At 37.7% G+C, this 23,176-nt stretch overlaps 3 protein-coding genes across 5 annotated transcripts; 1 reads left to right on the top strand and 2 right to left on the bottom strand.

Annotated features, from left to right (window-relative positions):
• Nucleotides 1–651: 651 nt before the first annotated feature.
• LOC105126511 (BTB/POZ domain-containing protein At3g50780-like) lies at nt 652–6,938 on the bottom strand. Its single transcript, XM_011027386.1, has 2 exons — nt 5,263–6,938; nt 652–1,884 (listed from the first exon to the last, which is right to left on the bottom strand). The coding sequence occupies exons 1-2, from the start codon at nt 5,896–5,898 to the stop codon at nt 910–912; spliced, it is 1,611 nt and encodes a 536-aa protein (XP_011025688.1). The 5' UTR covers nt 5,899–6,938; the 3' UTR covers nt 652–909.
• Nucleotides 6,939–9,572: 2,634 nt separating this feature from the next.
• On the top strand, nt 9,573–10,949 carry LOC105126510 (transmembrane family 220 helix protein). The gene is made up of 3 exons (XM_011027385.1): nt 9,573–10,203; nt 10,308–10,631; nt 10,740–10,949. The coding sequence occupies exons 1-3, from the start codon at nt 10,116–10,118 to the stop codon at nt 10,826–10,828; spliced, it is 501 nt and encodes a 166-aa protein (XP_011025687.1). The 5' UTR covers nt 9,573–10,115; the 3' UTR covers nt 10,829–10,949.
• A 697-nt stretch (nt 10,950–11,646) lies between these two features.
• On the bottom strand, nt 11,647–22,356 carry LOC105126508 (histone-lysine N-methyltransferase SUVR5-like). Of its 3 annotated transcripts, none has more exons than XM_011027381.1 (12): nt 22,059–22,356; nt 20,056–20,590; nt 19,462–19,764; nt 19,246–19,356; nt 18,617–18,727; nt 15,238–18,075; nt 14,737–14,898; nt 14,218–14,334; nt 14,026–14,129; nt 13,808–13,945; nt 12,510–12,597; nt 11,647–12,195 (listed from the first exon to the last, which is right to left on the bottom strand). In XM_011027381.1, exons 2-12 carry the CDS (start codon nt 20,527–20,529, stop codon nt 12,088–12,090), a joined length of 4,554 nt encoding a protein of 1,517 aa, XP_011025683.1. In that variant the 5' UTR covers nt 20,530–20,590; nt 22,059–22,356; the 3' UTR covers nt 11,647–12,087. The 3 variants fall into 3 exon arrangements, with proteins under 3 accessions (XP_011025683.1, XP_011025684.1, XP_011025686.1); XM_011027382.1 differs by lacking the exon at nt 22,059–22,356 and adding an exon at nt 21,474–21,945; XM_011027384.1 differs by lacking the exon at nt 22,059–22,356 and having other exon boundaries at nt 19,462–19,769; nt 20,056–20,145.
• Between the last annotated feature and the right edge of the window lie 820 nt (nt 22,357–23,176).

Genomic DNA, 23,176 nt, shown 5'->3' with positions numbered 1-23,176 from the left:
CCCAGAGAAAATACTCAGGAAACTATTTTAAGCCCAAGGCCAGGTGAATCTGAGAACCATCAGAGCAATGACCTCACAGTAGAACAACTGGAGGTCACCAAGGTCATCCAGGCAATTGGTTTGAAGGCAACGAAGGTAATAAAATCAAAACCCTCCTTCATAACAGCATAGCATAGCATAGCAGAAACCAGACATAACAGAAGTTAACCCTTTTGATAGCAGCAGCAGCAGCAAACCAGTTCATACCAAATAGAATATCAGTGGAGGTAAATCCTGGGTTTCCAACCTTGATTAGAAGAGAAGCAGAACCTACATAATAGTTATGCCGAGGGAAAGCGCTCCCAGGTCATAAGCCAAGCACTCAAACATAACAAAATATGCATCAGAAAACTAAGAACCTGGGATGGCCTGAATAGAAAGGACTCTACGTGACCTGACCACAACCTGATAATAGAACAGAAGAAAAATGAATAAGCTCAAGTGTGACCTATGAGCAAAGACCAGCTCCTGTAAACTGTCTTCAAGCATAAAGAACTCGTCAGCGTATATAGCTTGAATAAGATTCAATTCGGTTGAATGGCGTTCCGTAATGTAGACAGTTCAGCTATCATGAACATCAGCCAATTACTTGAAGGTGTAACTAAAGATGTGTAAAGGAAACTTCCAATTCAATTTTTTAAATGTTCACCTCAAGAAACCAATCTACATTCATCAATTGAAATGGAGTTTTACACACCTATAGCACTCTCATCAAAAACACTAGTAGCAGTCAACACATATCACAACATTGCTTGCCTCCCCAGAAGGATTCTCGGTGTTAGCTTTTCTTTTATATTTTGAGTTGACACAAGTACTCTATATAACAACATATCATTTAAAGTTGCTGCTCTCACTCATATTTGCACTCTTTTAAGTCTCCTGCCTTGATGTCATTGAGCTATCTGGCTGTTGTGGACTACCTTGTGTTTCCGTGTATGGTCTAATGAAAGTCCTTCGCCACCAGACCTCAAAGGCTCTCTGAAGATTTGGGCAATTATCACCAGCCTTTAAGAAAGTGCCCAACCAAGCAAGCAAAATGCTCCGTTGGTTCTCCAGGGGTAGTGTGAGAATCGTCCTCCCGATACCTTCCTCCACTACCTTTCTATCAAATGACCTGCACCCATGTTGTAACCAACTGTAGTCATTGATCAATGGCTGCAACCAGGTTTGTAACAACAAGTGACGAGTGTCTTTTGAAGGTAGCAGCTCCCCTCTTCCAATTCCAACAAATAACCTGGATGTGATGCAGCTGACATGGTAACGAGACACTATAGGTAGCTTTGAATGCAGGGCTGCCAACTCTTGCTGGCTAGACCACATTAGAGCAAACTCATCAGCAGCTTGTCGGTCAGCTAAAATCTCAAGCAACCATGAGAGATTGTCAGCTTCAAGAGCTATTTGCTTTACCACAGGCTCCTTATTGTCTAGAGGCTTATCAGAAAATTCAGGTTCAGCTGCTTGCTTAAACAAAGATAGAAGTGAATTCAAGCAACTTCTGCAGGATCTATAAATAGTATCGTTGCAGATGTCAGAGGAATCTGTGTAACTTGGAAGGCTGTTATTCTCCCGAAGGAGCTTCAGGACTACGGATTTCATTTCACGTCGGCCTTTCTCCTCATTGCTTTTGAGAACTAGCTCCATTATGTGAGAAATTGTATCTTTAGGTGGGTTAGCAACATTAGATGAGACTCGTTTCAAAACTGGTGTGACCCCAATACCTTCATTCTGGAGCCGTATAACTGAGGAGACCACTTTCTCTTCTTCTTCATCCCCAATCCATGGAACTGCTTCCAAATATTCCAAGCATGACCGGATGCATATGTTGAAGCTAAGAAGTTCAGCAACCTGCAAAACAATTCCATTGATGGACTTTAATGGGCATAAAACAGTTTCACAAACTCCCAGAAATGTATTAAATGCTGAGGGGAGCAAGGGAGGCTATCAACAAAGGTTGAGTCAGTACATGAAAACTAGGCTCAATTGTCAAGTAGAAGCCCTATGTTTGAAAGGAAGGAACTAACACATGGACATCAAATCAGAGTCTCAACAATACGCTCACATGGACATCAAATCAGAGTCTCAACGATATGCTGTTCCTGGATAAAGTGATAGAGCATGGTGAGAAAGCATACAGAGACCGCGACATGAGAGAAAAGAAGCATGCAAAGGAACTAAAGTGGTCTGTCATGGAAAGGCAAGAGAAGATCACTGACCCACTACCAAACCACAACTTTGTGCCTTCAAGGCGTAGCTCTAGCCATTTATAAGATCTGGAACATAGTGGCCATGGTTAAGAATGGTATTATTCAACTTGCATTAGAAAAGAAATTAAAGGGCAGCCCAGGCATAGTGCATTTGTTAATATTAACAACATATTTACCCCCTTTTTGTAATAAAACACCTTGAGCTTCCATCTTTCTCAATTTCAAACTCGAATCAATTTTGCAACTCAAGTGTCCCATCGTTGGCATTTGAGAATCATTCATAAATATGACAAATTATAAGCCAAAATTCGGTTCAGTTAAATATTGGGCTTACACTGATGTCTCAAGTTACAAGTTACCCCTAAACATTCTGGTTTCCTTGACACGCACCAAGTTGCAAGGAACATGATACAATGATAGTGCTACAGGAAGCATTTTGTTAAGCATGTTATATGTTAGAAATCAAGACAGCAAAAAGATTAGAGAATGCCAACCCACAAGATTAAGCTATGCACATCAAGAAGTCGAGTCCAGGAATGGTAAATGTTTATGTTCGACATATGACGTGAAGCTCTAACTCCTAAAAGAAGGCAGTTAGGTAGCAAGACACAGGCATACAGACCCAATCATGGTAGTGTCCTAGTCAAACTGAAAACAGAACAAAGAAGAACATGTGGATTATGGCTACCTCAGAGCAGCAAAGGTTTCCGATGTCAAATGTAATTAAGTTAGCCTTTTGTATCTAGTATATGAAAATATAATAATAATGAATGCATCACCTACCTGTCTACCATATACATTTGTCCATGTTATTTTTGGTTTTGGGGAAGCAAGACTTCATGCTCAATGTGAAGAGCAGATAATTGGAAAGTTGAAAGTAGTGAATAGTCTAGTGGGAAAAAATAGTTTGTCGGAGCAACCAAAAATGGAGGTGCAATGTGGAAGAAAGAAGCAAAGTTCTCATTTGTAGTGAAACGGCACTTTGATGAAGGGGCTGTCCTAATAATCCCAAAGATCCAAATTCAATTTGGTTGGTAAAATGCTAAAGATGGTTAAGAGCCCAAAGGGGTCTTAAACAACAAAAACATGTCCCAAAACAGAGGATTATCCTAACTAATGACAAACTCAAAAGCAAAACTGTATTGATTCTTGGAAAACCTCTAAACAAATCATATACTAGCAGAAAGATAAATGTGTCTAGGTTCTACCGCTTCAAACAGTGCATGAATTGGAGCTTCCTAGAGAGAGCTATGGCAATTTTCCTCTCAACTGACTGTCAGGGAAACCGAAATTTCTCCCTACCATTAATTTTAACTTCCATGATTCTTCCTCCTTTGCCTGCAAACATCACATCAAGCTTTTGGAATTGTTATTTGCAGGTCACTTACATGTGGAAAGGGCCTCCACGGCCAATGAAATGGCCAAGATTTTGCCAGCTACAACAATATCCACAACTTAGACTTGAAAAATAGGTGCAGATGGTGGAAGATTTTATGTCAAAAAATCTGCCACCTTGAAGATTTTATCACCTCGTAGAAGCTACTAGTTTGAATTTCATGTTTAGATATAGAAGTGTAGGTTTTTGGTTTTTTCCTAGTTTGGAGGGATTGTTCCAAGTATAAATAGGTTAGTTTTCATTAATGTCTAGGGAAAGTTAGCATGTTTTTTGTTCTTTATCTCGAGTGGTGATGAGCTATCCTAAACTCTTATCTCCTTGTCGTGTGACGAGATTTGTGACTTTAATCATTGTTCATTCTCCTTACAGTTGTGATTTTCTGCATCTCTAAAGGGTTGAACATCATCTATCCTACATATACCCATCCTCCACTCTTCCATTCTCATCATCCATCTTGACCATAATTTCATTGGCACCAGCCTCTGAGATTTTTCCAGTATCACACTTGGTGCCTGGTTGTAAGCAAACTAACAACAGCACTTAATGGCACATCGATAACATTTTTAACTGCCTTGTATTTCTATGAGATTTCTCGTCTTGCAATTTTTGAAGTACAAAACTTACTTATCTGATATTAACATAGGTGCAGCAACGATCTTAGGTTTCCACATTCTATTCTTGTTTTGCAACTTCTTGGAAGTGGCTTTAACTGCAACTTATTTTGTAGAATTACATACCCTGCATCTCCACCCAGTTAAACAAAAAAGTGATTCTCTTTCTAGACGTATCTAAAAAACACAATGGTGGCTGTGAACATTTCTAGGATGTAGTGATGAACAAACACAGTAAAAACTTGAAGCTGAGAAATGTGATGCCTAGAAAGGATTAAGCCTTCTAGAATAATGTGAAAAATAGTGTAAATTTGAAACTATTAGAATGTATATGGTGGCTAAAATTGGCTACAGGTAGACAAAGGTGCTATCATGGAAAGAAAAAGAAAAAACTAGACATCAAGCCTTGTATACCATTACAATGAAAGAAAACATTATTTCTCTGTTCTCAAGTCCCAATCTTTTTTTTTTTTTACCATCAAACATTTTGTTGCTAAAAGCATCCAACAGAACTTTCCCAACTAATTAACCACCTACACTAAGTACATATCAACAATTACAATACTTATCATAACCCAATTGATTCTGATGCTTAAGACAGACTAGTAGGCTGAACACTTGGAGAGACAACGAGTTGTGACCTTGCACTTGGTGCGGCCTAGTTGACCACGCATTAAGGCACAGAAAAAGAGATTGGGACATGGAGCTTATCCTGAACCCTTCCTCACTAACCCCATCTTTTAACAGCTTCAGCAAAAGAGATTGGGGGTGCATGGTCTAGCCAGATCTTCCAAGGTAACAGGCATGTTTTTCATTACATGCTACAATATATTCCCACAAAAAAGCTCTCTCCTGAACTACTCATGATGTAATATAGGCTCTTCAGAGCAACAAAACACACAATCAATTACCATTACAAGTTTGACATTAGCTACATAAAAGAAAACAAGATGTACACAGAAAAATTGCAATAAACATAATGAACTGAAGGAATCTATTGCCAGTAAAATACCTTGAGAATTCGAAGCACGCGTGAGACACTTTGCTTGATCAACCTCTGCTTCATCTCCTTGCAATACATCAGTCCCACAGTTTCAACATATATCTCAACATCCTCACAATCATCGATCTCGAGACAAGACAGATTAGACTCCTCTTCAGGAAGCTTATCAGCAAAAAAGCTGCTATTCTCCACTAGAACATTCTTGTGGACACTCAACTTCACACAAAAACCCTGCTTTCCAAGTAAAACTACCTTCATATCACTGGTTCCAGGTTCCCCAAATTCAATTGCCACCTTCCTTGGCAAGCTTTCTATCTTGGGCCTGGGAGTTCTCTCGCTAACAATTGAAGCACTAACACCAGGTGTATCAGAGCCACAATTTCGTTGATCATCAGAAACAACTGCTGATCTTAATGGAGTTGGTGGTGCCTTTCTCTCATTAAGTGGGGTTCGTTTCTTTTGGACGGTGGTCTTAGGTGGTGGTGAAGAGGGTTTGGTTTTGTTTAAAGGATTTTGAGCTTTAGTGGTCTTTTGAAAGACAACAGGAGAGGGACAACACCAAAAACCCTCTGGAGTTACGGCAATTGGGACATTTCTAATCTTGGTTTGGCCTTGTTCTACCTTTGTAAGTCTAATTTCAGCCATGTCTCAGAACAGCTTACAGCATTTACTCAAATCAATATATGATTAGTTTTACAAGGATAATAAGATTACAGCAACCCGCTGGTTTTCCTTCGAAGGGACTCAAGGGAAAGAAAATATTGAAACTGAAAAGCTGTAATTCAAGTCAATCCTGGGAATCCCAAAGTCAAAATTTTATTTTCTAGAGTGCAAAACAGCACAACAAAACAAAAAAGTTAGAAGCAACTGATAAGTTTTTCTTGGAAAATGAACCACTTCAAATTCAATATATTCCAAATTACAACTTCAAGAAAACTAAACACATAAAAATCTTAATCAAAGCTAGTAAAAAGATAAGAACACAGTTCCAAAGAGTTCGAATACAGCGAAAAAACTCGTGCATGCAGAAATCGGTACTCCACAAAAGCACAAAAAGCCAAAGAAAAAAAATTATACAGGTTTACCTATCTACTCAAAATCTAAACTAGATCGGGTAGTGGACAAAAATTCATAAGAAATACACAATAAGGAACCATAAACAAGCTTGAAAGTTAGTAACTTTGGAACCCCAAAACACTAGAAACACACCAAAATTTGGAAATTTAGAGACTTCCTAGAAAACCCATCTCTTATCTCTTATTTTTGAAGGCCACAAGTGCCTAAAATGATTGAAAGATAGCTCTGCTGTCAAGCATCAAGGAAACCATGAACAGAGAGTTGCAGGGTGGAATAATGAGTGTAATGTCTCTTTTAACTGTAATAAAAACGGAAATGAAAAAAACCACCCCACAAAAGTGACAAAACACACTCACACTCCCACTCTGATGAAGAAAAAGAAAACTAAAGTAGTTATGGGCTCATTGGTTTGTGTCCATCTTATGCTTTTGATGATTGTATGAAATGTGGGTCTCAGACACTCAGCCTGTTCATGTCTTCCCCTTTTTCTCTCTATAAATATTCTCTCTCTCTCTCTAAAAAAAAAAAGCACTTTCTCAGTGACCGGAACATGCTTGTCTCTCATTATCCTTTCTCTTTTGATGTTTTTTAATACTTTTATTTTTGGTTTTTTTATGTTTTGTTGCTTTTGTGGACCGTTGAGGATTAGCTGAAAGAGACCACAGGCTTCATCCTTCGTGTGGTTGTGCCTTCATGAAATGACATGAATATCCTCATGGGACTACCAGATGAGTTGTAAAGATTCATGAACGAAGGTGATTTGATGAGCATTTAGAGGAATCTTGATGACTCCAAACAGTTGAAGTATAAGATAAAGTTAAGGCTTAGTGAAAATGATGGATGGACCAAACTCTAACCACTTGTGTTTTCTTCTGTTTTGTAGGCCATAATTTTGATATTCTTATTTGTTTCTTTATGTTTGAAATTTTTAGAGTATCTCGAGATTTTTAGGAAAATAGTAAAAATATATGATATTTTATTTTATTTTAAAATTTTTATTTTTTATATCATTGGTTAAAATAATTTAAAAATATAAAAAATAATAATTTAAAACCAGAAAAAATGTAAAAAAATTTCAAAAACATGTTCCCACCGCAATTACAAAAAGTCCATACCATTTGATAGATGCAACAGTGGACCACTCATGGAAGAGATTTTATTGAAGCAAAGGTAGATGAGTTTTGCTCAACTCTAAGAGAGGTTATTGACGAATTGGTGGTAAAGATCAAATCAGAACTTAAAGGGAAGAAATTTAATTTGTGGGTTCATGATTAGCTTTGACTAGTGAAACAAAGAGATGCTGACAAAATTTAGGGCCACTGATCCAAGAGGGATACTGACAATTGCTAGGTTATGGCATGATCTTGATGGATAATCAATATCTCATTAACCATGTAAATAACCTTGCTCCATGGACATCTAGTTTGGTGACTTGGCTGGAAAGAATATGTAATAATCCTAATAGATTGGGCTTGTTCAACATACTGATGGAGAATTTTAGATTGAGAATACAGATCATAAGTAAAGATTATCATAATTTGTTGGCGAAGTAGCCTATCACAGATGAAAAAAATGCAGAGTGCTACTAGAAGAAGAAATGTTCAATCCGTGTACAGCATCTTTCATCAATGATTAATATGCCACGGCAAAATCTAATTCAAATCGCCATCATGGTATGAATGGGTCCAGTTCATGTAACAAGAGGAGGATCGCTCATCCTGCACGGAGGACATGTTGCATCCTCTCTGTTCCTTGTTAAGTTTCCATCGTGCTTTATAAAAAGGAGAAGGAAACATCATTTCCAAGTGGCGAGATTGCATCTAAGACAGAGAGAGGGAGGGGGGGAATTGCTAGGGAGACAATATTCGAGGGTAGTTTTGAATCTTTTGACTTGGCCCTTTCTTTCTTTCTTTAGAGGATTTCTTTTGCATTGATTATAAAGCTAATAGATCTTGCCATCTGGCTTGTTGTGCGATATTACAGAGATTACAAATGATGATGCTGCGTTGAGAAAAAGAGAGCACGTTTTCATCATCAATAGCACCAAAAATAAATCCATGGCAAGATGGATCTTGCTGGAATTTTGGCCCACCATTGCATCACTCTTCATGTGTCGGTCTTAGAATTGTGTGTCAGAATTCTATTCTGTTCATTGACGTGAAAAGGGGACTCCCTGGCACATGCCAGTTTAACTACGCAATATTCAAGTGATTATACAGCTCTTTAAATCCATGGCAAGATTAATCATGCCTTGTTTGCACAAGAAGCAAGCTCACAATGAGAGGCCAAGCAATTGTGATGGTGGAGGAATTATAGTCAACAGACAACTCTAAAGTTTCCTCTCTCTTTTCCCTGCATAGCTTATATCTAGTCAACTTTTCATAGTGTGCCTCCATTTTTCCGGGTAAATTTTCCTCCCCGAGAACATGTTTAGCCTTGACCAATTTCATCAGTTAATTTTATGTCCAACTACCTACAATCTTACACCATGTAAACATGGGTAGCTTTGTACTATACCATTGATTCAGTTCAATTATTTTGATAAACTATCGGTTCTCTTCCAAGGGAGAAAATGACCTTCACCTGCCCGCTGCTGTGCTGCGTAATGTGCTTCTTATTCTCAATCAATAACCTTTGGCTCTCATCATCTTCCTCACCTAACATAATAAGTGAGAAATCCAAACAAATTAGTTAATGATGCATAAAAGCTACTCCAAGTTTCATGTTGCAGGCTGCTGTAAGGATCATAAAACCATTAATTGCACTTGGTATGAGCTGGTTATGGATATTATCTTATCTCTACTGATTAATCACTCGTTTATGTAATACATTCCATGAAGTTTTTCAAAACTTGGGTAGAATTGAGGGGCTCTAGCACAAAAGAAATTCAATTTGCCAAAAAAAAAACTATTATTGCAACTGATATTAATTTGGAAAGGGGAAAATAAAGTTTTGCTTGGAATCCATCTTTTTCTTCTTTTTTTGGTTTTTTTCCCCTCTGAAAAATACCTTGTCGGAGGTGTTGGCTTCAGTTGAGGTAAAAGACAGACAGCAACCTTATCCATGAAAACAACAGGAGCAGCACAATGTATTAGCTCACAAGAACTCCATGTACCGAAGTCCAGCAAGCATGCAATGCAATGTCCTGGACAAGGCAGCTAAATTTCTTGCAATGCCTGCGTCTTATTTGTTCTTTTGCTACCCAAAATCAGGTTAGCCATGTGGTCATGCTCCTATCATCCTTCCAGTCAACTTAACATATACAACTGCCAAAAGTAAAATAATTGTGCAAGGCTGAATCTGCCAGTGCCTTTTTGTGTTTTTCAATTTCTTTTGGAATAATCATGGATTGAATTATTTATTTTTCAGATCTACTCTTATCTTTTACAAGAATTATTTGTAAGGTAATTAGGGCAGTAGGGCTCGAATTTGAGTCTTGCAAGTTGCATCCTTTCATGCTTTGAAGTAGAAAGCTCCACTGGTAAATGCCTGTTGACATTGCCACTACCCTTAAATAGACCAACTTGATCATCAAGTTGCATGGCTTTCAGCCTGGGAAATTTTAAGGCAGTAAAAGCAATCTTCCATTCATCACTGAATGAGAGGATGGTCAACAAAATAAATTAATGGTTAAATTGGTTGGACCTTGTGGTAATCGCTCCAAATAAAAAGAATAAATAATGTCAGCAATATATAATTAAATAAATGTATCAGAAGTTGACCATAAAGGATTAATCCCCTCCCTTTATCCATCACTTTGATGCCTAGCTTTGAAAGAGAACAAAATGGCAACAACCATAGCATTCAGCTTGTGTTCTCTACTAATGGCTGCACTCTTTGGTTACTCTGCAGCAGTCCAGCTAAATGACCCTGGTACTTTGCTTACCTTGATGATATTTTCAGCTATATGCGTTTCAAAAGCTAGTTTTCTTCAATTTCTTGCTCATGCTTCTGATTTTTATTTTATTTTTTAAAAGATTGGTACTTTTGGCTCCCTCTTTATGCTTGTGCTTGTGCTGTTAATCTGGTGAACTGGGCAATCTCCAATACAACAGTCAGGCAAATTGCCAAGGTGACATTATGGTTTGCTGCACTCTTGTTTCTGAAGGTTGTAATAGAAGATTATGTAAATGGAACAGCTGGCTTCTGGTCATTAGATCTGAGTGAGAGGGTTGTAAGGGAGAAAATTGGAAGTGGGTTGGTTCTAATTTCCATGATTTTGCATTTGGAAGCATCATCAGAACCTAAACATTCCAAGATGCCAAGAAAGAGAAGGGAGTTCCGAAGATCTGTTGAATATGGTAAACGCGTTGAACCTCCTTTTTTCTTTCTCTTTTGTTTAGACATTAGACCTGCAAAATTGATTGTTGGGTTTTATTTGACGCTAAACTAAAGAAATGTCAATGCAGGGATGGCAAGCTTGGTGATCTTCAGTTTAGGACTTCCTTTTGTCTTCTTTGTGATTCATGATGGAGAAATGAAGTTCGATCATATCTAGGAACAAAACCATCTGAAATCCTTTTAAAATGGGACATTTCTGATTTTGCTTGCACACTGTTAATTTGTTCCACCGGACTCAATTGCCAACTTCCTCCTCGTAAAGTTTCAATTTGTAGGGCTGCAATGGTGGGATCACAGCAATTTGTTCATTTTTAACTCTCCTCCCTCACCTAACGATCACTTCACCTGCACTGCTTAAAAAACCTATACGAAAGAGAAATGTAATCTAAAAGTTGGCAGAGAAAAACAATTTTATCCAAATCAAACTCAGTGTCTAAACTACTAAACTAGATCATGTCTCTAACAAGAAGTACAAAAACAAAAGAATTTATGACAAGCACATCAAGAACAGTGCAAATAAGTAAATGTTTAACAACTTCTACACCATCCATTAGAGTCAGCAAGTTTGATACTCTTACGCATGAATAATTATAGATGCGAGGGCAATAAATGGGAAAGGGAAGAAAAGATGAAACTGAACCTTCCAAAAAAATCCCCTTGCAAATTACAAATTTATCTCTCAAAATTGGTACTGGACTGATCCCTGTAGAGCTTTTACATCACATGGAAGACTTTGCTAGAGCCCCTTTTGATTTATACGGATAACAGAGAAACCCCAGATTTCACCTGCAACGAGTGGCAATGACTTTTTCAATGCAAGCCATCCCAGCGCATGCAAACCAGAATGTGCTGGGAAAGCCACAAGCATTCTTAAAATCAACTCTGGTTACATTACATGTTTTACAGAAGCTTAGTTTCTCCAGTAACATTTACACCTTGATTATGCGGAAAATTGGCAAGCATGGTTATGGAGCATTATTTGAAAACTAGTAATTTATGTATTAGCATTGAAAAAATAGCCACAACAGGAGAGCACATATACCTACAATCTTAAACAGGAGGGGGGGGGGGGGGGGGGGTGTGGGCGCGCTAAAACCTTCTACACTTTGCACTAAACTCCATAATGTATCAATAAATGAGAATAAAGACTAGCTACTTGCTGGGGCAACTAGGAAAAAAAATTCATCACGAAGATGACTGTAGCTCCAAGGACCGTAGGCCTCAGACTCCATTGCTCGGGACTTGACCAATATCTTGTCAGCTTGACGCCAAATCCACTCAAACTGCTTATGATTTGATCAGCCAATAAATGCCAGCAAGGAATAATATCCTTGAACAGATCCGAATCTGATCCTCATGTCAGGATCTCCACAACCCATTATTTCAAGCAGGGTAGGGCAAGATATTATTTAGGATTTAATAGAGGCGGCCTCGGCACTTGGGAGCTCCACAATGGCAAGGATAGCCTTCTCCAGGCAGCAGCTCATACCGATAGTTGTATGTCAGTTCTTCACCAAAAGATATCTGCACATTTTATGGTTAACCAAATAAATGAAATGTACTAATAACCTACCCGAACACAGTACTGAGTCAATAAGTTCTATTACAAATAGATGCAGTATGCCTTGAACTACATCGATGTAAAGATAAATCCCAACTACATCAGGCACCATGAATGGGCAAAGAGCCCAAAAAGTATCCCACAAAATTCCCTTCGCTTGAACTAATAAGAAAGTCAATATTCTTAGAAGTTTCATATAATTTTTTTAGAAAAACATGTATAGATCCTCCACGTGTACAACAATTGATATTCAAGAAGGAATAAGGAGAGTACTTACATCCCGACTTGCATAAAGACCGATATGAGCACGCTGAGAATCCATGCTGTTGACCAGAACTTGGTGGTTTGCAAGATTTGGCATGCAGCTGCCAACATAAACACATGTCCAGTGTAAATCAACAAGCACAGCCTCATGCAGATAAATTAACAGGCCAGAAAAGACTGGAGACAACTAATCAACTATGGAACTGTGTTCCATCATCTACCTCACTCTCGAGGCTTTTCTTCCCTTAAAATATAGGATAACACACTCTCTTCATATCTTGATGCATTTGAAAGTTTATACGTTAAAATATAAGCCAATAGCTAAGGCTTCTAACTTTGATGAGAATGTTGTGAATTGATCCCGCTCCTTAAAGAGGAGAAGCAGGTGAGTGGTAATGTGTTTTATGGCTATTATGAAATTATCACCTCCTTTTTTCCCTTCTCGCAAAATCTTAAAACCATCCCACCATCAAACTAGAAAAAAAGAGGCTATCGAGATGTCCTTGTGCAATCATTCGGATGTTGCTAACCATCACTTAAATATAACAAAATGTCTAGCTATACTTCAAAGCAAGAACCTCACATGCATCTATATATTAAGCGCCCTCTATAAAAATTCTTTTTAATATTTTGTTTACTGGTTCAATAAAAAAAATTCATTGGATACATCAACAAGGTATCAGGTTCACTGGTTTGCAGTTCTGGCCAAACAGTTAGAGACTGCATGAGATAAAGGCCATGAAGGTACTGGTTCCATGAATGGTCCCCCCTGGTTCCCTGATTCGACAAAGTCAATCAGGTCTTTTAAGAACTACCTTCTGGAGTCGCTTGATGTTTCTCATATGTTAGATCTTAGCTGTTCTTATGCTTCTCTTCTATATAACTGGCAATCTAATTTAGCAATCAATTATTAACATTTTCATCCGTTAAAGATAACATTAACCTACGTAATATCATATCACAAAGACATCATTTGAATTATGAAATTTTTTGAAGGCATTGATAATTTGGTATTGCCTTTTTCATATGAACAGAACTCAAGCTTATAAATGCATGTAAGTGCATACATACGGCAATCATCAAATCTAAATCCATATAACATTAAGGCATCAAGCTAATGCCTGAAACATCTAAAGAGAGGCAGCATTATACCTAGCCAACATCTTCACCTTACAGAAAATCAAGTAGTTAAAGCAAGCATGGAGCGATTTTGATTGGTTCAGATTGATAATTGACACATTTGCATACAAGAAGCAAAATTCTCGAACTGTAGAGAAGACTACTGCAAGGAATGTTACTAACTTTCGCTACCTGTGGTTGATGAACCGTGAAACATTCCCATACTTGGTGGCATCAATAAAATAATGGGACTGCCCTTCAACCATTCTGCTCATATCATTGGTATGAGCATCAATTTTGTACATATAGCTGCAACCTTCTTTACCATACCTAAAAGCCAAACAAAGCACATTCAAAACATAGAAAGAAAACAAAAGGGAGCCAAAATTGCATCTTCCAAAGTTGATAACCTGTCACGTCTATCATTTGCCTCCTGTTCATCTAAAACCTCCCCAATGTACTCACATATAAATGTACCACGTAGGATTGGCTCCCCTGCCCTGACTGCCCAACCCTGTATTTCAGAGAAGACAGAAATTAATATGGCACTATAGAAACAGTGAACAATTGAAAGCAAAACTCTAATTGGGAAGGTTTGTTACCTTATTATCTGTTTTGAAGACTTCCAATTTCACTCGTATTCCATTCTGCAAAACTCTGTTTGGGCAAGTTTTATTGCAGCTGCACATGCTATTACACTCATAAACAAGGTAACCCTCCTGCACAATTTTGCAAGAAATGTTTAAAATGCAAGTATCACCAGTAAAAAATGTATACCTCACACAGAGGCAGAGAGAGAGAGAGAGAGAGAAAGCCAAAATAAAAGGCCGTATCTGCTTGTCAAATAGAGCTTGTGCACAGAAATTAAACATGCAGAATACAGAATCAAATTGGCAAGTGAGATAAAAGGGAGAAACAATAGCATGTATCAGTTACCATACTAGACACTCTTGAAAGCAGGAGGCCAATAAAAAATCTTGCAGGAAAATAGAAAGTTCAAGGAATGAGGAAGCTATTCCATATGCAGCCAGTCAATCATACATTCTTAGCTATCAAAAGAGCATCAACATTGGAGTGGTAATTAGTAACTATGTGCAACAGTAAAAAGAAAATAGCATTACCTCCAATACAATCCGCCCTTTATCATCATATGGGAATCTGCCAAGCATGGAATTCCCATATATGTCTCTCGCATCTTCATAGTCATTGTCAAAGAGATAAACATGATCGCAAGTTTCAGGACAGCACACTGGATATTGGCAAGAACAGCCCAATTGCAAACTCTACATAAAAAAGGATGGTGTTGAGGGAACAGAAAAAAGGCAGTGCATTTAATACATAAATCCATTTCCAAAATTATATGGATATTATATGACATGCATGAGCATATTTGCAAAGTGTTTTTCTTCCTTTCCTCTCTATCTTTATGTGTATGCATGTCTGAGTGTATGTGTTTTATATTTTGAATTGCAGTGTCCTCAGAAGCAAACTAGGGTTCAATCATCTCCAAGGTAGGAGAACAACCAACAACCAACAAGTGCATTCCACATTGATACAATTGGCCATAATCAAAATCTAATTGAATTTAAAATTAAAACAGTAGCTAACCAATCAAAAGATACCTCAATGTCCAGACTATCAGATTGATCAAGCAATGGCCCTGTTACATAAGTAAAAGTTTCCCAGGGCCTGGCGAAATGATTGATTTGACCATCAGAACCATCTGCCAAGACATGGAGAGAATCCAGGGGATCTTCATCTACAACACATGCCACTGGTATCTTTTCCCTCCCAAAGCTTATGTCATTACACAAGACAGTAGCCTTTTGCTTAGGCCCTTCTCTAACATCATGCACATCAATAACATAGTGGCACTCGTCCACTTCCCACTCACTGTTTACATGATCAGATGAATGTGTAATTTGTTTGCTTATTAAACCATTTGGAAGAGCCATCAAAGGAGAGAATAATCCTGGGTCCTTGAAACTCTTACATCCTCTGGAACAGATAAACTCCTCCTGATGCCACTGTACTTGAATGTTATGCTCACTGCAGAGCTTGGCTGCCTTCAAATAAAAACGCTCCGGCAACACTCCATATTTCCCCTCCAGTGATGCTTTTAGGCTCACCTTGCAGCAAGCAGAGCGTGCAATAGCTAAGATATCAAGGTTATTAGGCCGAGGTTTTGTTTTCTGGACCTCAGAAAACAATATCTTTGCGACCTCTGAGCTTTGAGATTCTGCTAGTCTACCAAGAGTACCTGCCTCAGTTAAATTAGACTGTATGCTTAGTCCCTCACTGCTAAGTGACTTTGATGCCTGGATACGTTTCTTCAGACCAGCAGTCACACTGTTCCTGATGCTGCTATATGGTGCCCCCAGACCTTTCTTAAATCTAGGGCGGCTAAGTCTTCCAGATTTTAATCTATATGCATAATACCGAACACCTCTCTTTGGGAGGCGAGAGCTGAATAGATTTGGTCCCATATGAGCAGCCTGATGGTGGCGACCAAGATCAGGCAGCAAATCAAACTTCAGACCACAGAACTTGCAAATGTACTTTCTGACACCACCTAAATTCTCAGAGTTATTTACCACTGGTGCTGCATTTTGTAGCTCGAGTTTCTGCAGAGATTCCTCTTTCTCCTCATCCATAGACAGATTAGGTTGCTGATCACCTTTTGACAGCCTGAAATCAGCAGGGTGAACAGAAAGGACATGCAACCATAACTGCTCAGTATTCCCAAAGTGGCTACCACAAGGAATGCACCGTAGAAGCATGCATTGTTCAACAAATTCCACATGGTGTCTCTCCTGCACATGGGTTTCCAAACCTTTTTTGTTGGTAAAAGAATCCAGGCAGATGGCACAAGCATGACCTCTGAAATGCCACTGCGCTTCCTTTTTATGATTGTCCATCCAATGGTTGCCAAGCTCTTTATCATCGAGAAACTCTTTCGAGCAAATTTTGCACCTAATAGATTTTTCATCATCTTGGCTACCATCAATAGCCAATGGCAAAACTGCTGGTTCTTCCATGACAGAGGACGAAACTTTTATATCTTCCTCCACAGCGAAGCCCCATAACTTTTTGAGTCTCTCCTTTTCAGTTAAAACCAACTTCAACAAGAGTTCCCCAACATTAAAATCTTTAGAAGCTTCAGAGAGGGCCCACTGAAGTTGAACATCCATAGGAACTGGGTTTCTTAGAGAGAAAATACTTTTGAAAATCTTGTAGAAAAGCTCACATGCTTGATGTAAATGCAATTTCAGTTGTGATGAGCTACAGTCCTTCAAAAGATCTATAAACACTTCTTTTGATATTATCCTACTTCTACCATTTCTAGCACGCTTGAGCCAACTTGGAATGTGTTTATCACAGTACAATGAATAGCGCTTTGGACTATCAGGACAAGGGATGCTACTATCAAGGGAGCTTGAGCCAATGCAGTGCAGCATCTCAGAGTTATTGCAATCATGGTCAGGATGCTCAAGCTTCTCAGTTAAGTTGTTCCTTCCATGAAAGGCATCTCCATCCATGACTGAGACAAGTTCCATTTGAAGAGGATTTTCAACTTGTCCAGCCAATTTTATCTCTTTGCAACATGTGATGTCTGAACCAGGAAAGACCTCTTCATGTTTTCTCTTATGGGGATCCTCTGGCAAAGTTGAGGTCTTCTCTGTGTCCGGCCAGGGTCTGTGTTTCTTACAGAATGCAGAACCTGGTAGAGACCGATGCTTGCATCGAGTACCAAGAACAGTGGTACCTTCACACAATGGACTATGAACCGGAGGACTTGCCTCTCCTCTTGTGGAGCTTCCAGCAAAACGAGAGGCCAAATGCACACAGCAATAAACATCACCATCATTAGCCCACCTCACGCACTGCCTTCCCTTAGATTCAATAAAAGCTGTACACTGGCGATTCTTACTCCCATGTTCTATGCTTTTTTTACCCAAAACTTCATTAACAGGAGTCATTTCTACACCTTTGATCTGTACAGGCTCAGAATTTCCTGCTTCAATTACAATTTCATCCCATCTATCAGCCACGCTACAAGGTGATTCTAAAGGTGCAGCTACCTCCCTAGAATCCTCCTCTTTTGAAATCTCTAATTCTAAAGTATGAGCATTGACTGTGTCTCGATTACTGAAAAACTCAGAGTCAATTTCAACAGTCATAGTTTGAAGTGGACTGCTTGTCTCCATCTGGGAAGCATGTGTCTCTGCACGACGAACTTCAAGCTTTGGCCTCTTCCTGCTAGCTTGAAGACTAATGGTTGGGGAGAGACTGTCATAGTTCTGCTGCTCCATATCTCCGCCACTTGTTATGGGATGAGAGGTTGAGAACCACTTCATAGCTTCATGCTTCCAGGTTTTCCATTCAGATCCCAAAGTCGATTGCAGTGATGCATCCCGGAGAGAGTCAATTTCATTCCATAGGATAGAATTGGACAATTCCTTGAATCACAGAAAGCCAGAATCAACAAATGTTTGGAGACAAAAATATAAGATGAAACTTAGCACCAAAAGGAAGGTGAGCAGCACAGGTACAAGCTGAAGCCTAATGGCCCAGCAATTCACCAAGTATCCTTGCATGAAAAAAGCAACTTATGAGACAGGGTTAACCTAAAATAGGGACAGGCTTACTTTACTGAAAGTTTATCTGACCACAGGTTGAGTGGCATTCACTTTCTATGAAATTCAATCAGATACAGTTGTGCAAATCATGCAGCCCAGCTACTATAACAAATACATTAAATATGCATCAACTGGTTACTGGTTAAACATTCCAAAATTAATCACAAGGAGCAAAAACATGAATTGGATGTTTCTGCATTATAAATAAATTTTAGTTGATTTAGTAAGTTGACAGTAACCTGCCATATTTTTTTTCAAGGAACAAAATTTATTCTATTATAACTATGGCATAATGCGTATTACACCTACAGCACAACCTGTGGTCAAATAAACATGTGTAGACAGCCAAGTTAACACATACCTCCCTTAGCAATTCAACTGATTCAGCACTACATGCAACCTGACATTGCTGTACCCAAGATTGAAAAGAATCCTGCAGCCAATCAGAATTTATGTACCGTTGCAATATCATCTGCAGTGAAGGAGAAGGGGCATTACATCATCATTAACAGGGGGTGGAGGGGAGAAGTTGTTCAGTGTTTAAATTAATCCAAAGGAAAAAATTGGTAAATGGAAGCAAAATAAAAACAAATCCTGGTTCTAGCATGTGCCAGGGGAAAAAAAGTCATGAAATGAACAAATGCACCTAAATTTTACAATCTACAAAGAAAAGCACATTGAACATGGAAACTTGGCACATAATGAAATAAGACTAAATTCATAAACAAAAAAAACAAAGAAATGCAACTAAAAGTACTTAATTTCCAAGCAGTAAAGTGTATTCATAACCGCTACCTATCTCCCCCATCTATATGAACACATGCATCAATGCATAAAAAAAAAACCAAAGAAACAAATGCAATGCTGTATCAATTAGTGGGGGAGAGGCTTGCTTTTATAAACTGCAAGTTTTAATTGTTGTATTAGAGAAAGAAATAGGAAAAATCTCAAGACTTAGAACCTACACTATCAAGGGGCAAAGGAGTTTACATTTTGAAGTTTCAGAAGCATTCTTCCTAGATCAGAATAACCAGTACACCTTGAAGCCTCCATGGCAAATTCCTTCCAGACCATCACATCATGAGCTGTGTCTATTAAAGCCTATGACAAGTTTGAAAGGACCAAAGAAATTTCAAGGAAACAGAAACAAAGGTATGAGTTTCCATCAGAGTTCGAAAAAAAACAGCTAAGCAGTAAAAAAAATACCTCGGAATGAAACTGGTCTACAATATTGAGCATGGCAACAGCCAACTTTTTCATTATAAACCGCCGTGCAACACTCAAATCTTTAACCAATTTTAGTCCAATTTTGTGAGTCCTATATGCAATGGGCTCTGGAAATTCATTGATCGGTTGGACGAGCATCATATCTGCCCAGGAATAATTCCTGGTGTGCGGAAAAAATATCACAAAATACTGCTTTCGATCATGAGTTGGTTTGGCTCTCAAAGTTGATAATGGCCAGTCTGCCCGTGCACATCTGATTCCTGCCTGCCACTTACCTCTCCACTATACTTGGAAAATCATAGAAGTATCAGCATGAAAATCAAGCTCGGCACAACGGATAAAAAACACTTCCTTTTTAAAACGAGCAAATGAAGGACAAAAGCAGGAGAGCCCCAAAATGGATTGTGCTCCACAATCCAAGCCTCAAGACAAATTTTCAAGCACATGGCATGTGATGTCTTAAAATCAACAAATTCCATCTTTCTATGTATAAAGAAACTGCAGCATTTGCTAAAGAGCGTCTTTTATTTCATTTAAGTAAGGCAATAAAAATTAAAAAAAAAAAAAAGTTACCTTGACCCATAGTGCCACAGATTCATCATGTTCTAGCCACTGAGGCTCTGAAAGAGATGGCTCTCCATATTTACAGTCGTTTGGTTCACTTTCAATGGTATCAACAATTAAATTAGAGTTTTCGGAGGCTGTACAGGGTTCTGTGCAATAATCCTGTACATTTATGCCATCTTCTTCAAAATCCTGAGAATCACAAGATAACCTTTGGCTCTCTACCTGAAAATCAGAATACAAAGCTCCACCTTTAGAGATGGATAATTTGTCCACCGTCCATTGGACCTCACTTTGTCTTTCTATACGAGACTCTTCTACATGTTGCAATAAGTCATTTGCTCTACCATCTTTCATCTCAACTTGTTCTACACGTTTAAAATTACTAGAATCCCCATCATAAGTAAAATCAGTCCCTGAACTCTGTAGAGCACAATCTGATTCTCCAACATACTGAACACCGTTACAAGGAATCACATCCATATTTTAAACTAGAAATCTGCAGCCACACATAGCATGTAATGGTCATTCCAAACTCATTTCCCTGTTCAAGTGAAGGTCAACACATCAAACAGTCAGAAGAACGTTTAGAAAAGAAAAAAAGTTATACTCGTTTCCCTATTTTTCACTGTTTCTATTCATTCCCTTTATATTAAGTGAACATCCTTTAAAAAATCACAACTGTAGCTATCATTTCTCTCTAGAGTTAATAAAACTCAAAGACATTGAGTTGCCTAATGATTCCAAATCCCAGACCTAGTTACTTGCAATTTCTACTTCTTTACCTTTTTCGATATTAGTCCAGTAAAATTCTATCATTTCATAAAATAATAGAACCAGTCTGGATAAAGTCACTTCATTCCGTATCTCATCCAGGTCACCTGATGTGCATAACTTACCATGGTTGCTTATTTGCAATAAATTTGACAAGTTTTAATCATTTTTTCCCTAAATCTAACCTCATTAAATGAGCATAATCTATGCACATGTAATTAGTTTAAAAAAAAACAGGTGCTGATATTAATATAAAAGAAGAGGAAAATCGTCAGCAAATACATTCAATTAAATTCCAGCAAGTCAATTATTTTTAAAAAAAATGATGGAATTGGATCTATCAAATTAATAAAATGCAGAAAATAACAAATACAGAATTCATCAAAATCTAGGGGTTTCTGCAAAATTGAAATCAACATGCAATCGCGCAGAAACATGTACATTACAGAGGCCTATGAAAGAAAAATATTGAACTTTATTTCACTGTTTGCAATTATAAATCTGTAACCATAGCTTCTGCTACAGTACCAAGACAATGCAGCGCAACAAGACAACACATTAATCAAAACAAACATTATAAATTAATTGATAACAAAAATTAAAGAAGGCTCAGAAATTAAAGAAGGCTCAGATCCTTGAAATCAAAAACCCACCTCAAAGACTCGATCTTTTTGAAGAGATTATCAGCTAAAACCCTAACCTACCAAACCCAGATACAAAATGTGCCATTGAACCCTGCCTTAACATCATTTCACCATTAATCGTTACGGTAATTGTAAGAACCCCATAATGGATTCACACTATCCAAAACCCACAACCAGATTTTGCACACGATCAACATCACGTGAAACATGCATGACTAGAAGGCGCGGTCTATCTGATCCAAAATCAAATAAGAACCCCTTAATTAATTAAACCTAAAATCCATAAACAAAAGTCCTTAAATCAAAAAGGGTTTGTTTTTAATTGCATGTCTATTATTTTTCTCGGGGGTATTGAGGGTTTTTTATTTCTTTTTTGCCAGGACCAGCACCAGCACCAGCAGCTATATACCAGGCATACATACCAACAGCTATAGCTAGGTCTTAAAATTGCTTGCAAGAAAATAAAATGTGACACACATACCTACATAACAACAACAATAATAATAAGTCAAAAGACAAAATAAATAAGAGATGGGCATGGCACTGTAATGTAGCTTTAAGGAATAAGAGAGTGTGTTTGCAAGGAGAGATGACCTTTTTTTTTCCCAGGAGTGGTGTTGTTGCGTTGATAGGCTATGGCATCAAGGGCAACAAGGTTAACGGGGATTTGTGTGTGTTTTTTATTATTTCTTGGTTGCAATTTCCTATGTCTCTACCAAATTCGGCTAGGGTGGTGAGATGTGTTTCTGCGGGCAATTGGGCTGCTACAGGTCCCGTGACCAAAAACAAAAACAGGGAGGAAAGAAGAAACATATGTATATATCTAGAGAGAGAGCAACAAGAGGATGTGTTTACGAAGAGTTTTAAATGGATTGGGCAAGGGAAAGTGCTATTCTTTAGGGCTTTTTATGGGGTATTCGGCTTATGTTTATGGTGTCCATGGGGAGAGTGAAGGGGTAGAAATTCGTGGGCTTTATGCTAGAGACCATAATAGAATTATCAACAACGACGTCTTAGCATCTCTTTGGATTTTTCTTTTTCTTTTTTTCTTTCACCGTATGATTGAGTAAATTATAGTTTGGTCCCTGTTGATAATTATTTTTGAAGTTAATTTTTTTCAAATCACCATTATCCAATGTTAATTGGTAATTCTTTTTAAAATTTTCATTTTGATCTCTTCAAATACAGTTTTTTAGTTTGTTTATAGTAGGTGAAATTAGAAATTTTAATTAGAGATAAAAGACATTTTGAAAAAAATAATTAATTATCATTAAAAACTTATAAAAAGAATGAATTGCAAACAAATATAGCCTCCAATTACATTATACTTAGAGAAATGAAACAATATTACTAGTCATATTTAATTCATTATCGTTATTAATTGATATGGAAATGAACCTATATTAAATGCTTTTTTTTAGAGGATATTAAATGATTCTATATATGGTTATATAAACATGATGCTAAGGGTAAGATAATATTTTACAATATATTATTTGGGTCTCCACAATTCATTTGTTTTTTTTTTAAAAAAAAAAACAAATCTTAAGCTTTTTAATTACAAACATGCCATCGCAAAAAGTTTATATAATGATAATAAGGGAATTTGTGTTATTAGTTATTAATAATGTGAATTTTTCCTAAAATCATGGCATAAACTATTTAATTTTATCCTAACAAACTACTTTATTTTTTAAACAACGTTCATATTA

The sequence above is a fragment of the Populus euphratica genome, unplaced genomic scaffold (assembly GCF_000495115.2).
Source record: "Populus euphratica unplaced genomic scaffold, PopEup_1.0 scaffold41.1, whole genome shotgun sequence".
Lineage (NCBI taxonomy): Eukaryota > Viridiplantae > Streptophyta > Magnoliopsida > Malpighiales > Salicaceae > Populus > Populus euphratica.
The sequence above is the reverse complement of the archived record's forward strand: the minus strand, read 5'-3'. Positions and strand labels throughout refer to the sequence as shown.